The following is a 19,035-nucleotide window of genomic DNA, read 5'->3' on the forward strand; positions in this document are numbered from 1 at the left end:
TAGTCTAATTCAGCACATGCATTAAATATTCACAAATCAGGAAGGAGGGGGAACTACTGTTTGGGCTTGATATAATCAGCTTTTCTACTGGGACTGATTACCTAATTGCATGCTACAGTAGGTAAAGTAATTAAAAGCCTGTTCTTGGTCCCTCATCCGTATGCATCCACAATCGCACAGGCATTTATGCATAGAACCACCTTTCATTTATTTATTTTCCGGAAAGTAAGAATAGGGCTCATGTAATTTATTCATACCCTTTACCTTCAGAAATGGCAGGGGGGAAGCGCTCTTCACAAAGAGTTCCTGTGTTATCTTTTCAGTGGTCCCTCAGGATCCCCTCCAGGGATTTCAATGTCTATGTCAAACCTTTTTTTTTTTTGGTGGTCTGACGGGAGACTCCATGGTAATATTCGATTATTTCATCCCAGGTGACTTTCAAGAATATATCAAGATAGAAAGATGGAACACAGAACAATGGAACAATAGGAGGAGTTAAAAAAAACATGATTTTTATTTTGTCAAAGAAATAGGGATATTTTCATACTTTCGAAGAAAGTGGAGGTTCTTCATTCTTAAATCTGACAGAGGGGTTATAGGTCATAGATGGGTTATGAATGAGTTAATAGATGGTTTATGTAGATGGGTAATATTTTAGTTTATAGATGTGTTATAGATGAGTTAATGTAGATGGGTTATAGATGAGTTTATATATGGGTTATAGATGGTTTATAGATGGGTTATAGATGGGTTATATATGCATTTATAGATGGTTATAGATGGGTTATATATGAGTTCATAGATGGTTATAGATTAGTTCATAGATGGTTATAGATGAGTTCATAGATGGTTATAGATGAGTTCATAGATGGTTATAGATGAGTTCATAGATGGTTATATATGAGTTAATGTAGATGGGTTATACATGAGTAATATATGGTTATATGAGTTAATGTAGATGGCTTATAAATTAATTTATAGATGTTTAATATGAGTTAATGTAGATGGGTTATAGATGAATTTATATATGGTTTATAGATGGTTTATAGATGGGTATAGATGGTTAATATATGCATTTATATATGGTTATAGATGGGTTCTATAAGAATTTATAGATGGTTATAGATGGGTTCTATAAGAATTTATAGATGGTTATAGATTGGTTATATATGAGTTTATAGAAGGGTTATAGATGAGTTTATAGAGGGGTTATAGATGTTTATAGATGGTTATAAATGAGTTTATAGATGGTTATAGATGAGTTTACAGATGTTATAGATGAGTTTATAGATGGTTATAGATGGGTATATATAAGTTTATAGATGGGTTATATATGAATTTATAGAGGGGTTATAGATGTTTATAGATGGTTATAAATTAGTTTATAGATGTTATAGATGAGTTTATAGATGTTATAAATGGGTTATAGGTGAGTTTATATATGTTATAGATGAGTTTATAGATGGCTATAGATGAGTTTATAGATGGGTTATAGATGGGTTATAGATGGGTTATAGATGAGTTTATAGATGGGTTATGGATGAGTTTATAGATGGGTTATATATGGGTTATAGATGAGTTTATAGATGGGTTATAGATGGGTTATATATGCATTTATAGATGGTTATAGATGGATTATATATGAGTTCATAGATGGTTATTAATGAGTTCATAGATGGTTATAGATGAGTTTATAGATGGTTATAGATGGTTATAGATGAGTTTATAGATGGTTATTAATGAGTTCATAGATGGTTATAGATGAGTTTATAGATGGTTATAGATGAGTTAATGTAGATGGGTTATAGATGAGTTAATGTAGATGGTTATAGATGAGTTTATAGATGGTTAAAGATGAGTTTATAGATGGTTATCCATGAGTTATATATGGTTATATGAGTTAATATAGATGGTTTATAAATTAATTTATAGATGTTTAATGTGAGTTAATGTAGATGGGTTAAAGATGAGTTTATATATGGTGTATAGATGGTTTATAGATGGGTATAGATGGTTTATATATGCATTTATAGATGGTTATAGATGGGTTCTATAAGAATTTATAGATGGTTATAGATGGGTTATATATGAGTTTATAGATGGGTTATAGATGAGTTTATAGAGGGGTTATAGATGTTTATAGATGTTATAAATTAGTTTATAGATGGTTATAGATGAGTTTATAGATGTTATAGATGCTTTATGGATGGTTATAGATGAGTTTATAGATTGTTATAAATGGGGTAAATATGAGTTTATAGATGGGTTATATATGAGTTTATAGAGGGTTTATAGATGTTTATAGATGGTTATAAATGAGTTTATAGATGGTTATAGATGGGTTTATAGATGTTATAGATGAGTTAATGTAGATGGGTTATAGATGAGTTAATGTACATGGGTTATAGATGAGTTAATGTAGATAGGTTATAGATGGATTATAGATAGTTATAGATGGGTTATATATGAGTTTATAGATGTTACAGATGGTTTATAGATGAGTTTATAGATGGTTATAGATGAGTTAATGTAGATGGGTTATAGATTAGTTTATATATGGGTTATAGATGGGTTATAGATGAGGTATAGATGGGTTATTGTTGAGGGATAGATGGGTTATAGATGAGGTATAGATGGGTTATAGATGAGGTATAGATGGATTATAGATGAGTTTATAGATGTGTTATGGATGAGTTATGGATGAGTTATAGATGGGTTATAGATGGGTTATAGATGGGGTATATATGGGTTATAGATGGGTTATAGATGAGGTATAGATGGGTTATAGATATGTTTATAGATTGGTTTTAGATAAGTTAATGTAGATGGTTTATATGTGTTTATAGATGGGTTATAGATGAGTTATAGATAAGTTATAGATGGGTTATATATGAGTTTATAGATGGATACAGATGAGTTAATGTAGATGGGTTATAGATTAGTTTATAGATGGGTTATAGATGAGGTATAGATGGGTTATAGATGAGGTACAGATCGGTTATAGATGAGGTGTAGATGGGTAATAGATGAGGTATAGATGGGTAATAGATGAGGTATAGATGGGTTATAGATGAGGTATAGATGGGTAATAGATGAGGTATAGATGGGTAATAGATGAGGTATAGATGGGTTATAGATGAGGTATAGATGGGTAATAGATGAGGTATAGATGGGTTATAGATGAGGTATAGATGGGTTATAGATGAGGTATAGATGGGTTATAGATGAGGTATAGATGGGTTATAGATGAGGTATAGATGGGTTGTAGATGAGTTTATAGATGGGGTTATAGATGAGTTAATGTAAATGGGTTATATGAGTTAATAGATGCGTTATAGATGAGTTTATAGATGGGTTATAGATGGGTTTATGTAGATGGGTTATATGAGTTTATAGATGGGTTATAGATGAGTTATAGATAACTTATAGATGGGTTATATATGAGTTTATAGATGGTTATGGATGGTTACAGATGAGTTAATGTAGATGGGTTATAGATGAGTTTATAGGTAGTTATAGATGGCTACAGATGAGTTAATGTAGATGGGTTATAGATGAGTTAATGTAGATGGGTTATATTAGTTTATAGATGGGTTATAGATGAGTTATAGATAAGTTATAGATGGGTTATTTATGAGTTTATAGATGGTTACAGTTGAGTTAATGTAGATGGGTTATAGATGAGTTAATGTAGATGGGTTATAGATGAGTTAATGTAGATGGGTTATAGATGAGTTAATGTAGATGGGTTATATGAGTTTATAGATGGGTAATAGATGAGGTATAGATGGGTTATAGATGAGGTATAGATGGGTTATAGATGAGTTTATAGATGGGTTATAGATGAGTTTATAGATGGGTTATAGATGGGTTATGGATGAGTTTATAGTTGGGTTATAGATGAGGTATAGCTGGGTTATAGATGAGTTTATAGATGGGTTATGGATGAGTTTATAGATGGGTTATAGATGAGGTATAGATGGGTTATAGATGAGGTATAGATGGGTTATAGATGAGTTTATAGATGGGTTATATTAGTTTATAGATGGGTTATAGATGAGTTATAGATAAGTTATAGATGGGTTATTTATGAGTTTATAGATGGTTACAGATGAGTTAATGTAGATGGGTTATAGATGAGTTAATGTAGATGGGTTATAGATGAGTTAATGTAGATTGGTTATAGATGAGTTAATGTAGATGGGTTATAGATGAGGTATAGATGGGTTATAGATGAGTTTATAGATGGGTTATGGATGAGTTTATAGATGAGTTATGGATGAGTTGTAGATGAGGTATAGATGGGTTATAGATGAGGTATAGATGGGTTATAGATGAGTTTATGGATGAGTTTATGGATGAGTTTATAGATGGTTTATGGATGAGTTTATAGATGAGTGATGGATGAGTTATAGATGGGTTATAGATGAGGTATAGATGGGTTATAGATGGGTTATAGATGAGGTATAGATGGGTTATAGATGAGTTTATAGATGGGCTATATATGAGTTTATAGATGGGTTATAGATAAGTTATAGATGGGTTATATATGAGTTTATAGATGGTTACAGATGAGTTAATGTAGATGGGTTATAGATGAGTTAATGTAGATGGGTTATAGATGAGTTAATGTAGATGGGTTATAGATTAGTTTATAGATGGGTTATAGATGAGGTATAGATGGGTTATAGATGATGTATAGATGGGTAATAGATGAGGTATAGATGGGTTATAGATTAGGTATAGATGGGTTATAGATGAGTTTATAGATGGGTTATAGATGGGTTATGGAGGAGTTTATAGATGAGGTATAGATGGGTTATAGATGGGTTATAGATGAGGTATAGATGGGTTATAGATGAGTTTATAGATGGGTTATGGATGAGTTTATAGATTAGTTATAGATGGGTTATAGATGAGTTTATAGATGGGGTTATAGATGAGTTAATGTAGATGGGTTCTATGAGTTTATAGATGGGTTATAGATGAGTTTATAGATGGGTTATGGATGAGTTAATAGATGGGCTATATATGAGTTTATAGATGGGTTATAGATGGGTTTATGTAGATGGGTTATATGAGTTTATAGATGGGTTATAGAGGAGTTATAGATAAGTTATAGATGGGTTATATATGAGTTTATAGATGGTTATGGATGGTTACAGATGAGTTAATGTAGATGGGTTATAGATGTTATAGATGGTTACAGATGAGTTAATGTAGATGGGTTATAGATTAGTTAATGTAGATGGGTTATAGATGAGTTAATGTAGATGGGTTATAGATGAGTTTATAGATGGGCTATATATGAGTTTATAGATGGGTTATAGATGGGTTATAGATGGGTTTATAGATGGGTTTTAGATGAGTTAATGTAGATGGGTTATTTGAGTTTATAGATGGGTTATAGATGAGTTATAGATAAGTTATAGATGGGTTATATATGAGTTTATAGATGGTTACAGATGAGTTCATGTAGATGGGTTATAGATGAGTTTATAGATGGTTATAGATGGTTACAGATGAGTTGATGTAGATGGGTTATAGATTAGTTTATAGATGGGTTATAGATTCATCTTGTCCTGATGAATTTGTGATACAGTAAACTATCCAAAACAAGCCTGTTTCCAGTACTACTGAATGAGCAAGCCAATGCTGCTTATAACATATCAGATATCAGAAATACGAACTACAGCAAGTAGTTCTGCACACGGCTGTATTCCATGTGCAACTGGGAGGGCTGTTTGTTTGGGTATTGTTCATTTTTATTCCATGTGCAACTGGCAGGGCTGTTTGTTTGGGTATTGTTCATTTTTATTCCATGTGCAACTGGCAGGGCTGTTTGTTTGGGTATTGTTCAGTTGTATTCCATGTGCAGCTGGCAGGGATGTTTGTTTGGGTATTGTTCAGTTGTATTCCATGTGCAGCTGGCAGGGATGTTTGTTTGGGTATTGTTCAGTTGTATTCCATGTGCAGCTGGCAGGGATGTTTGTTTGGGTATTGTTCAGTTGTATTCCATGTGCAGCTGGCAGGGTTGTTTGTTTGGGTATTCTGGGGGATGTAAGCTGCAGTGCCAACCTCAGGGGTCATCAGTGGGAGGATAGCGCTGGGGACTAACACTGGGAAGTTAGTTTTACTGCACGGAAGCTGGCAAGAGCCAGGAACTTTATGATCTGTAGCACACATCAACTTTATATCCGAAGCACTGGAAGAAGCCTATTTGAGATGTGTACAATATCCATCGTGGTATTCTTTCCCCAGGCACTTCTATTCTATTTGTTGATCTAATAATTTGACCCGTGTTGGCTGGAGTTGAACTGTTATCTATTGCCAATGAAGGAGAGTTGTGACATAGGTTGAGTATCACCCTGTATAGCGCTTACCAAGGGTGATACTGCCGTTTCGATTTGCCTTACCGATGTTTTTCCCTCCATCTCTGATACTTTCTTCCTCTCCAGTTTGTATCCCAGCCAAACTGCCAGCAGCTCCTGGCCACCCTGTGGTACGACGGTTTCCCCGGGTGGCGTAGACGCCACTGGGCGGTCAAGCTGGTCACCTGCTTCACCATCGGCCTGCTCTTCCCCATCTTCTCCCTGGTCTACCTGCTGGCCCCCAAGAGCGCCCTGGGCCTCTTCATCAAGAAGCCCTTCATCAAGTTCATCTGCCACACAGCCTCCTACCTGACTTTTCTTTTCCTCCTCCTCCTGGCCTCCCAGCACATCGTGAGAACAGACCTGCACGTCCAGGGCCCGCCACCCACCGTGGTGGAGTGGATGATCCTTCCCTGGGTGCTGGGTGAGCAGGGGGTGGGGTGGCAGGCAGTGATGGGGGAGGTTTTATAGCGTCCAGCACTGTAAAGAGGAGTAGGGATAGAGAGATATCCTTATCGGTCAGTGTCGTACCTTTTTACATGATCATGCACAGGCCTTATCATTATAATCCATCTCTAACAGGATCTAACCGGTAACTGGGTGGATATTGAGAAATACAATGCTGTATTTGCTGCCATGAATCTGTTTCTGATTTGGACTAGTTGTGCTGATAGAAAAAAAATATCATGACAGGTGACATTAATTGTAGTGTGCAATGCCATGTGTCTTACTGACTTGACACGTTTCCCCTTCAGGCTTCATCTGGGCTGAGATAAAGGAGATGTGGGACGGAGGCTTCACTGAGTACGTCCATGACTGGTGGAACCTGATGGACTTTGCCATGAACTCTCTCTACTTGGCCACTATCTCACTCAAAATAGTTGCTTACTTCAAGGTAAGTCACACGTTTATCTTTTCAAGATGAGTTGATGATATTTTGAGGGCTAAGAAATTCCTGTCTATTTCTTTTTGCCCGCTTTACACATTGCAATATGATAACCATGGCCTTCTGGCAGGTAGCTAACAGCCTCTCTCCGTTTCAACAACAGTACAACAGCTCTCGGCCGCGGGAGGAGTGGGAGATGTGGCACCCGACGCTGATCGCCGAGGGCCTGTTTGCTATCGCCAACATCTTCAGCTCCCTGCGCCTCATCTCCCTGTTCACAGCCAACTCCCACCTGGGGCCTCTGCAGATCTCCCTGGGACGCATGCTGCTGGACATCCTCAAGTTCCTCTTCATCTACTGCCTGGTGCTGCTGGCCTTCGCCAACGGGCTCAACCAACTGTACTTCTACTACGAGACCAAGGCCTCGGACGAGCCCAACAACTGCAAGGGCATCCGCTGCGAGAAACAGAACAATGCCTTCTCTACGTGAGTCATCTGAGGGCCCTTGTCCTAGAAAGAGTGTGTCATGACAAAAGGAGGGGTTTGGATAGACAGAGAAAGAAGAGCATATGGAGAGATGAATGAGACAAGTACTTTCTGAGACAAGGAGGGGAGTGAAGAGGTAGAGGGCAGGGTTAAGGAAGGAGCTTGAAAGATATTGGGAGGGGAGCAGAGACGGAACATGAAGAGATGCGAATTGTTCGGGAAGAGGGTGACAGGTTCCACATAGGGTCTTATACTCCAATGCCTATTGTAATTGAAAAGCACTTTTTCATGTGTTCCCCGAGGTTTCACACAGAAACCGGCAGTATGCACATAATCCTCTCCCTGTCCCGTAATGAATAAAAGATACTGCAGTGTACTACATCTCATCTGCTTCCTCCAGCCCCTGAGTCATTTTGGAGATTGAGCAGTTTGCATCGCTCGCCTGTTTTCTAGGTTTTAATATTACATTGAGTAACTGTAATGCAAAACATCTGTTTAGGATTCAAAGGCTTCTGCTGTTTGGCTTTAAAAAAGATAATATCTGTATATCTTGTTCTTTCCCAGGCTATTCGAGACGTTGCAGTCCCTGTTCTGGTCAATATTCGGCCTGCTCAACCTGTACGTGACCAACGTGAAGGCGCGCCATGAGTTCACAGAGTTTGTGGGAGCCACCATGTTCGGTACCTACAACGTCATCTCTCTGGTGGTGCTGCTCAACATGCTCATCGCCATGATGAACAACTCCTATCAGCTCATCGCTGTGAGTCCCGTTGCGCCGTTTCTCTCTGTCCAGCTCTCTCTCAGCGGTCTGCTAGCTCCTTTGTCAGGGGAAGTCACATGGCCCTTCCCATCTTTTTCGTGGAGCTCTTGCTGGTGCTTAATGATCAAGCGGCGCTTGCAGTTGATCTCAAGAAGTTATGCAAAGTGTCTCTCAATCTCAGCAGGAATAAGAACCAGAATGAGTCATTGCGATAAAATATATTGTAGATCATGAAAGGCAGGTCAAACATCTTAGAGAGTTTGTAGTTATGGGTCTGCAGGCATCACACAGAGACGTATTTATATCTGTTTATTTTCCTCCAACTAACCTTTCTGCGAGAGCTTATGTAAGCACCGATGGTAGAGGGCCTCCTGCCCATGTATCACTCTCCCTGGGAGCTGTGTGAAAATGCACAGCTCCCAGGGACAAAACACACACACACACACACACCACACACCCACACAGATCCTACAATCCACCAATCAACCCCCGTCCCTCCCATCAGAGAACAGTGCATTGCCTAAGGCACATCTAGGGAAAGGGAAGACAGGATGTAACTACATGTTAAGGAAACCATTTTATTTCAAGCAGATCAAATGTTATTTTAGCCCTGCTATTAAGTGGGTTTTTCATCACACTCAGTGATAGTAAATGTGATCGCATAGGATGTAAGAGAGATTTAATTCTGATGGTGCCGCCCTCCTTTAATATCTAAATACCCTTGTACAGGACCATGCGGACATTGAATGGAAGTTTGCCCGCACCAAGCTGTGGATGAGTTATTTTGACGAGGGAGGAACTCTCCCTCCGCCCTTCAACATCGTCCCCAGCCCCAAGTCAGTGTGGTACCTGTGTGTGTGGACGCACAACCGCCTGTGTGGACGGGACCATCCCAGTCCTGACGACCCGAGGAAACACGAGAACTTAAAGGAGTTCACGGTACAACATTTACAAACCTGTACAGTCAATTTAGTATACAGTGTACACACACTCACTAAATTCTCACCTGGCAGTTTCCTTTTCGCTGTGTCATATCAGTGGAAGACATGCGATTGCTTTACTACAATCATCGCCTTGCTCCTCTATTTCTATACCATAACACAACCGTATACGTTTTATGGGATCCTTGCCTGTAAATGTTATGGAGAGCTTGAGAATAGTGTTAGGGCTATCAGTTTCCCCCAGCTGTGAAGTCACTGACAAGGGTCTGTATATCCTGGTTATCCAGCGTCCAGCTGCAGTGGGCAGGCACATGTTGCCAAGCAACCCTTCCTCAGGCTCCAAATTCACTGGATGTCTCCCAGTCAGCTGAACGTCTCTCCTCTACCAGCAGCAACCGCCTGTTCTACCGTTCCACTGTTCTACTCCTCCACACCCCTGCTTACGCAGAGGCGTTCGCGTTACCTTCACCAAACACAACAGACACATGTTTTTGGGGGTATAACGTTGGATAATAATGGATATGCACCCTCTTGAATCAGAAGTTTGGTTTGAAGAGGAGAAAATGTAATGGAACAAAGTCTGAAATGATCGTCACATGGGTGCGATATTTTTGCCTCCTAACTTTCTCACTCATCATTATTCAAGATTCATTCATGACTGTCCGTGATCATGGTAGCATCCACATCAATGTAGAAGTGTTTAGAAACATATTCTATTCTTATTTACAATAAAAGTGACTGCAGAATGACACAATACATTATTTAACATTCATTTCAGTTGGTCACAAAATAATCTGAAACACAACCAAAACAAACTGCAAATGCATCCAACAAGTTCGTAGAGTCACAAACTTGATGTAGTCATTGCGCGCTAGGAATATGGGACCAAATACTATACTTTTGACTACTTTAATACACAAGTGAATTTGTCCAAATGCTTTTGGTTCCCTGAAACGAGGGGGACTATATACAAAAAGTGCAGCAATGTCTCAACGGTTCACTCATAATGGATGAAAATATCCTCAAATGAAAGCTAACAGTCTGCACTTCAACTCCAGAGTTATTGTATAATTTCAAATCCAAAGTGCTGGAGCACAGTTCCAAAACAAAACGTTACTGTCCAAATACTTCTGGACCTTTAAATTCCTTAGCTCTTTAGCCACTGTTTAGAACATGTGCATTGCGTCACTCTCACAGCACACATGTAACATGCTTCAGCAGAGACGCCACTAGAGTGATACCAATACATTTGTGCGGTTAATATAAATGCTGCGCACGAACAAAAGTAGTTTCATTCTTCTGCTTTTTCATTTTGTTCTAGGAGCGGCATGCTGACAACCTGATTCAGAACCAGCATTATCAGGTAAAAAGCTGCTATCATAATAACTATGGACCAGAGTGTATGCATGCGCGCGCACACACACACCCCCTTGACGCCTCATTGTTGAGCTGCATGAAGGACATTTGCACAGCACACTATGTATTAGAATGTATTATTACGCCGTTGACATTTGAGCAAAGTGGGGAACAGGTGCCAGTTACTGGACGTGTCGTCGTTATGGTGGTGGTGAGCTTGGCGGTAGGTTTCATTTTGATCCCAGGCATGTCCCAATTTGGCACACGCAATCAATGTTGTTTTAACATCATTTCTCAACCTATTGTGATGTGGAATCTACATGGAAAAACACATTTGGATTTGAAAATAAAGTCATCAACCGGTACTGTTTTCATCTCGTTTAAACATTGAAATTAGGGTCAAACTTCAACACAATATCTTAGCGTGACTAACAGGTTGTGACATCAATCAAATTTCAACATAATCACAGAACTATGTACAGTATATGTTTAAATTAAAATTCCACAGAAATGTTTCAAATCTTTTTCATCCCATATTCAATATACAGTGTATTGGGTGGTTGAAATTGTTGTATTTCATATTTCATTAGATCTTGTTTCAATGTTGATAGTAAATGGTATGTTTGAATCAACGTCATTGTTTCGATGGCACGCCTTCAACCTAAATAAAGAGGTATCTTGAAATAAAACACAACGCCACAGTCCAACGATTCCTGCCTGAACAGTGACTCCTGCTGGTTTATGAGGAGTAAGGCATGTCAGTGAAAACAAGTCTATCATCCAGACACCTATCGCTTTGTACCCTGCTTAGTTTCAGAAACAGCTGAGCTATTACGTCAACACATTTAACCACTGATCAGCTTCCATACTCATTTGCGTAGACACCCTCAATAACATAATAGTTGAAAGTAAATCCCTTTTTTAAACACATGCTGTATGTGAGTGTACATTTGGAGTGAGGCTGGGTTTATGTAAGCTACATTGACATCTGATTTGCCCAAAGGACACCATCATTTCAACATGTACGTTATACTATATATGGTATTCAAACATGGTTAAATTGGATCTTTGGAAGTATCATTAGGCCTATAAAAAGGATGCCAAATTCATTATATTAATAATACACTTTTACCTTTGGATATTGTCTTTTATATGAAGGAGGATTGGTTGATTTCAAATTTCTAAGTTAATAATTAATATGTTGGATTCACGTCTCCGTCTCAGCCAAACATCTAAGTTGAAGAATAGGACTAAATCAAATCAAACTTTATTTGAAGTGCATTTAAAGTTTGATTCAATTTTGTGCTATTTTTTTACTTAGATTGTTGGTTGAGACGTGAATCCAGCATATTAATAACTAATTTGTAGACAAACTGGATATTTAACCGTGAATGCAACCGAAAAATCAACATTTGAAGGAGAGGTATCTTCTGTTTGGATAGTATATACAGTAGATATTATGAATAACACATAAAAAGACAATATCCAAAGGTAAAAGTGAAATTATTAATATCGTGCCTTAAGCGTAACATTTAAAAGGCTAATGTTCACTACTTCTAAACTTCCAAAGGTCCAATCAGCAATGGACGAATGATAATATTCCTAGCTTCACGTTGAAATGATGGTGTCCTTTGGGCAAATCAGATGTCAGAGTAGCCTACAGAAACCCAACCTCACTCTGAATTTACTTTCACATACAGCGTTTTGTTGAAACGATGACGTCGAATCGAACGTACCATTTTACTATCGACATTGAAATACGGTCAAAATAAATATGTCTAATCAAATATGAAATTCAACAATTTCAACCACCCAACAATATATATATTGAATGTTTTTTTAAATATCTTTTTTTTTTTTTTTACCTTTATTTAACTAGGCAATGATGATAGGATGAAAAAGATTTGAAAAGTTTCTATGCGGAATTTAACACAATTTCAACGTTTTACACAGTTCTGATGATTATGTTGAAATAAGATTGACGTAACAACTTGTTAGTCAGGTTAAGTCATCGTATTTAAGATGAAGATTCCACGTTACAGTAGGTTGACAGATGATGTTGATTCAACCAGTGTGTGCCTAGTGGGATGTTCATTTGTTTATTAGTCGGTGCTCACCACAGTAATTGCAATTAGCTCAACCTTTGGCGGCCCTCCTCTCCCCCCCCTCCCCTTCATTTCCCCCAGTTAAGGCCTTGTGCTGCTGGGGCTCCTCAGCTGACTTGTAAAACCGAATGCATTGACTGGAGCCTGCGCTGTCTAATGAAACTGCTGTATCAAAGAATACAGCTGCTGCTCCAAATGAAGGAGTTTGGGGAATAGGGCAGAACCTATCAGAGAAAGGGATGCACTGAGGCAACTCTTAGTGCATGTGGTGAGGTGAGTGGTATGCCTACATACATTACATGATCAAAAGTATGTGGACACCTGCTCATCAAACATCTTATTCCAAAATCATGGGCATTAATGTGGAGTTGGTCCCCCATTTGCTGTTATAACAGCCTCCACTCTTCCAGGAAGGCTTTCCACTAGATGTTGGAACATTGCTGCAGGGACTAGCTTCCATTCAGCCACAAGAGTATTAGTGAGGTCGGGCACCGATGTTGGGCGATTAGGCCTGGCACGCAGTCGGCGTTCCAATTCATCCTAAATGTGTTTGATGGGGTTGAGGTCAGGGCTCTGTGCAGCCCAGTCAAGTTGTTCCACACCAATCTCGACAAACCATTTCTGTATGGACCTCGCTTTGTGCACAGAGGCATTGTCATGCTGAAACAGGAAAGGGCCTTCCCCAATATGTTGCCACAAAGTTGGAAGCACAGAATCGTCTACAATGTCATTGTATCCTGTAGCGTTAAGATTTCCCTTCACTGGAACTAAGGGGCCTAGCCCGAACCATGAACAATAGTCCCAGACCATTATTCCTCCTCCACCAAACTTTACAGTTGGCACTATGCATTGGGGCAGGTAGGTTTCCTCTGGCATCCGCTAAACCCAAATGATGAAGCATGATTCATCCCTCCAGAGAATGCGTTTCCACTGAGTTCAATGGCGGCAAGCTTTACACCACTTCGGCCGACGCTTGGCATTGCACATGGTGATCTTAGGCTTGTGTGCGGCTGCTCGGCCATGGAAAACCATTTCATGAAGCTCCCGGCGAACAGTTATTGTGCTGATGTTGCTTCCAGAGACAGTTTGGAAATTGGTAGTAAGGGTTGCAACCAAGGACATACCATTTTTTACGTGCTTCAGCACTCGGCGGTCCCGTTCTGTGAGCTTGTATGGCCTACCACTTCGCAGCTGAGCCATTGTTGTTTCTAGATGTTTCCACTTTACAATAACAGCACTTACAGTTGACCGGGGTAGCTCTAGCAGGGCAGAAATTTGACAAACTGATTTGTTGGAAAGGTGGCGTCCTATGACGGTGCCACGTTGAAAGTCACTGAGCGCTTCAGTAAGACCATTCTACTGCCTATGTTTGTCTTTGGAGATTGCACTGGCTGTGTTCTCGATTTTATACACCTGTCAGCAACGGGTGTGGGCGAAGTAGCCGAACCCACTAATCTGAAGGGGTGTCCACATACTTTTGTATAGTGTATCTCTTACCCTTCCAGTGCACACTATTAGATGCAATCTACAAACACCTCCACAAATATCCTCTTCCACAATTCATTAAATTGTTGTTTTTACACCAAATTATTGTTCTGTAAAAGAAAAAGTCTGGTTTGATTTCAACCATTGGTCCATTGTCCTAAACATGCAAATTAATGCAAAGTTATGTACGTCCAGATTTTCATCTCAAGCTAATACAAATGTCATGAATATGCCTAAACAGTTTTTCCTTATTAAACACAACATGCAAATGTGTGCATGCAAGGAAGGAAGAGCCTTTTTCCCCAAATCTCAGATTATTTCCTACTTAGGGAGGTACAAGTCTACAAAAATAGCTTACCAAGAAAAATATGCTTGTTTCTAGAATGTGCCCATGACTTCACCACTCATTTCATACTGTAGTAGTGTGTCTAATGTGATTGTTTCTCTGCTGTGTGTCTTTGTGTATAGGAGGTGATCAGGAACCTGGTGAAGAGGTATGTAGCAGCCATGATCCGCAGTGCTAAGACAGACGAGGGTCTGACAGAGGAGAATTTTAAGGTAGGTATCTCAGAAGTTGTGTACGTAAGCTTTCATCCCCAAAATGTTCCTGTATATATATATATCATAGTCATTGAGCAATATCTAACTGTCCCTCATTGTGGATCTATCCTTCGCCTCTATCCCCCTCTTAACTGATCCATAGGAGCTCAAGCAGGACATCTCCAGTTTCCGCTACGAGGTGTTGGACCTGTTGGGGGACAGGAAGCCTCCGCGGAGGACCTACTCATCCAGCAGTGAGGCTACCCAGCAGGACGAGGCCAACGAGGAAGAAGGGGCTGGACAGGCCCAGGGTCAGTCCAGGGACCAAGGGGCCAAGGGGGTATCCTTCAGCACGTCAATCACTGAGAGGAAGAGCAAGGACTCTGGGTTCAGCGTCTCCGCCCTCTTTAAGTCCATGTCAGGGGCAGAGGGGGCAGTGGACAACAGACCAAAGAGCAACGGGCTCAGGTTCTCCTCCTCCCCCCCGTCCTCCGCTGCGTTAACCCGCAGTAGTGGCCGGCTGCAACGCTTCTCCAAGTCCAAGAGAGACTCCATCAGGCGGCTGGGCCTACTCTTCTCCCGCATGAACGGACACGTCCCAGAGGCCAGGTCCCCTCCTCCCAGGATGCACCAGCCCACCTACAGCATCTCAGACGGTCTGCTTCGGCAGCCCACAACCTGGCCGGACATCCAGATCCCCCCCAATCCCCCGGTTACACGCAGCCTGTTCCACCTGGGGAGGAACCTGAAGGAGCTACCACATGCCCCTCCCCAGGCCCTGCCATTGGGGTCACCCCAGCAGGCTAACAGAAGTGACAGTCTGCTCCTGCTACCCACGGGCCACTCCTTACCGCCGCCAGGCCACTCCCTGCCACCCCTGCACTGTGCTACCAGCATCACGGCCTCCAGCTCCCGGGCTGTCCTCCTGGGCTCTAGTGAGGACATGTTTGAGGGCTGGATAGGACCTTGTGACGAGCTGGACTCCTCTGAGTGGGGGGCTGAGCAGGAGGACTCCATCACAACACAGCTTTAGAGATCCCCCCCCGGAATATTGACAAAATACTACTGTGTGTTCAGGTCACTCTGCTGAAAGGACAGAATGAATAAGTGGCTGACCCAAGTATACAAAACCCAGGACTCATTTTCACAAAGATATCATAGCAAAGTAGGAAGATTCTAAACATAGAATGAAAAAAGAAGAAGCTTTATCTATTGCAATATAACTACATCTTTGCATACTGCCACCTACCTGTGATCCTTAGATCATTGGGTCTGTAAGCTCACCATCCTCTCTTAACACTTGTTTTCATACAGTTGAGAGCCAGTTATTTCTATTTTACTCATCAAAATATCACTGAGATTAAAAGGGTTCATATACACAGCTGAGGTATCACCATTGTCCAAACTTCTCTCTTACGAATATGTTTAATCTCGTTGCAAGTTTTTTTTGTCTTTTACCAGACTGTTTTGCAGTGTTGTTCCATATGCACATGTTTTCCTCATGTGCCACATTTCCCCTACAGTGTGTTCTGTTTGGTATGTCATATAACCTAAACATGAATGGTTATTATCATGGTAGACAAGGTCGTGTGACCTACATTTATTTCAGGCTTGCAGGTTGAATCTTTACAAGTTGTTTTTGGACAACTAACTAATAATACTGTTCTGTTTTTCTATGAAAGCTGTATTTTTCTATATTTTCTTGGAAATAAGACACTACCAGTTTTTGGCTATTGAGACAGGTAATGCACGATATTAGCAGAGTAACATTTATCAATGTCTTATGTTTACTCTTAATCTAATTTATTTTGTCAAGATGGCTGTGAATTATAATACTCAAGATCAATTTAGAAGAGGAAACCGACGCAAACAATGTTTAATTGCTGTCAAAAACAAGCTTGTATACAAATACATTTATTTGATAATGAGAATGATCTACTAAAATACATTACATTATTTTTGACTGATTCTTTAGAACTAGGATTCCAAGACTGAGCCATGTAATATGATGGCCTCTGTGGTCACACAAAACAGCACTGAAATGTCCAAAAATAGCTATACTCTGGGCAATTGTGACAGCGCAATGCATTCGCTAGTTGCAGTATTCATGGTTTACCTTAATGTGCCGTCTCATCAATTAAAAATGAACACTTTTACGAGTTCAGATTCTCGTCATCTGAGGAAGTAGTTGTTGATAAAAGTTTGGTATTTTGGCGTGGATGGTGGTCGGGGAAGCCAGCCCCCGGTCATGGATCCGGACCTGATCAACTCTATGCGACGGAGATGTGTCCCACTGCATGAGGCAAATGGGGGTCACACCAGATACTAACTGGTTTTCTGATCCACGCCCCTACCTTTAAAAAAGGGATCTATCTGTGACCAACAGATGCATATCTGTATTCCCAGTCATGTGGAATCTATAGATCAGGGCCTAATGAATTTCTTTCCAACTGACTGATTTCCTTATATGAACTGTAACTCTGTAAAATCTTTGAAATTGTTTAATGTTGCGTTTATATTTTTATCCAGTATATTTTCCAATCGGTTCGTTCTGAACAGAACCATAATTATTTTCGTTCCGTTTTCACTGTTCTGACCAGCAAAATAAAGTCAAGAACAGCTTGGAACGGTTTTGTTCCGTTTTTTTATGGGAGTGGAAAATAAAAATGCCTGGAGCGTAAAATAACGTTATTAACCTGCTCCTACGCTTTGAGGGTGGTTGATTAACCAAGGGACTTCAGGTGGGTAACAGTGCTAAGTCCATATACAGCTCTAGTTCCTTGCTAATAGGCCGCATTACAATATGTGTGTCTGGGCCCATACATTGTGGTCCAACTCCAGCGCCAATATGAAGTTCCTATTCCAAGGCTGCATTCCAATGCAGAAAGACAATGCCTATACAGTATAAATGAAGTTCCTGCTGTGGATTAGACTTGTCCTTTGAAGCTTAAAGAGTGACTGCCATTACAAAGTGTAAATAGGATAAAGTCAGTCTCGTCCCAAAATTGAGCTTTGCGAGATGATAGGAAAAGATTGTAACGGAATTAAGTGTACCGTAACAGTTTTCCTTGGGTTGGGTCGATTTCAAGCCTGCCCACAGCACCCAAGTAATCATCAATTCGACGTGCAGCTGCACAAGACCCAATCGTAATGCCCATGGTCAATTTGATATTGGACATCCCTATTGGGCTAGTTAGGGACAATCAGTAAATTACACAGGAAAATATTTTAAGAAGTCAAACCTCCACAGTTCAATGACTTAAGACTTAAGCCTCAAACCAGCTATAAATTGTAGAAATATATAAAAATAGTCCCATTTACATTGTGTAATGTACTGACTGTCCCTAACTAGCACCACCGATTGGATAGCCTATGCCAAACCAAATCTGCCAGGGTTGCACACCAGCCAAGTGAAGCTCATTGGCAAAATAAATTGGCTAGTCTGGGAAACTTCAAGACACCTGGTTAGACTGTTAAATTATCTAGAAGGGTACAGTAGGTGACACTATACTGCAGGGGTGTCCAACTCAATCCACAGAAGGCCGAGTGTCTGCAGGGTTTACATTTTTCCCTTTCAATTAAGACCCAGGCAACCAAGTGAGGGAAGTTAATTTCTACTTCCTGAACATTATTCGATCAAATGCAAGAGTGGAGCGAAACCCTCCCACACACACGGCCCACTGTGGAATGAGTTTGACACGTGGTGTACTGTTTTTGCAGGAAGAATGTACAAACGCTTACCACACGTAAAAACACACACGAGACACCCAATTAAAATCACCCGCCTAAAAAAAAAGCTGCATTTCTTAAAGGCCTAATTCAGCAGTTCTTCAATCAAAATGGTCAACAAACAAATAGCGTTTTAGCAAGTGCAACTTCTCAATGAAGAATTTTGCTAGCACTGCCTGGGAGTGGTCTGAGTCAGAAGGGGGAAACTGAAAACTAGCTGTTATTGGCAGAGGTTTGGAACTCATTGGTTAATTGACGAATTTACCCCCTAGGGATGTCACCAGGCAGGCCAAAACTCCATCCCACCAAAACAGGCTGAAATTTCATGGTCTTTTCCTACAGCTCTTACACTAAAAGTACATTATAATGTTCACAG

At 40.1% G+C, this 19,035-nt stretch overlaps 1 protein-coding gene across 2 annotated transcripts in view; it reads left to right on the forward strand.

The window, feature by feature from the left end:
* The window catches only part of trpc5b (transient receptor potential cation channel, subfamily C, member 5b), a 31,672-nt gene extending 14,419 nt beyond the window's left edge, over positions 1 to 17,253 (forward strand). Inside the window, exons 5-12 of one of the 2 annotated variants that reach the window (XM_029701546.1) lie at positions 6,717 to 6,795; positions 7,127 to 7,266; positions 7,421 to 7,743; positions 8,308 to 8,503; positions 9,233 to 9,442; positions 10,766 to 10,807; positions 14,859 to 14,948; positions 15,094 to 17,253. In XM_029701546.1, coding sequence (XP_029557406.1) covers positions 6,717 to 6,795; positions 7,127 to 7,266; positions 7,421 to 7,743; positions 8,308 to 8,503; positions 9,233 to 9,442; positions 10,766 to 10,807; positions 14,859 to 14,948; positions 15,094 to 15,963 — 1,950 coding nt within the window. In that variant the 3' untranslated portion in view covers positions 15,964 to 17,253. Of the gene's footprint in view, positions 1 to 6,458; positions 6,796 to 7,126; positions 7,267 to 7,420; positions 7,744 to 8,307; positions 8,504 to 9,232; positions 9,443 to 10,765; positions 10,808 to 14,858; positions 14,949 to 15,093 lie in introns of both variants that reach the window. The other variant, XM_029701545.1, reaches the window with a different exon arrangement.
* The last annotated feature ends 1,782 nt before the right edge of the window (positions 17,254 to 19,035 follow it).

Source organism: Salmo trutta, chromosome 19 (genome assembly GCF_901001165.1).
Source record: "Salmo trutta chromosome 19, fSalTru1.1, whole genome shotgun sequence".
In the NCBI taxonomy this organism is placed as follows: domain Eukaryota; kingdom Metazoa; phylum Chordata; class Actinopteri; order Salmoniformes; family Salmonidae; genus Salmo; species Salmo trutta.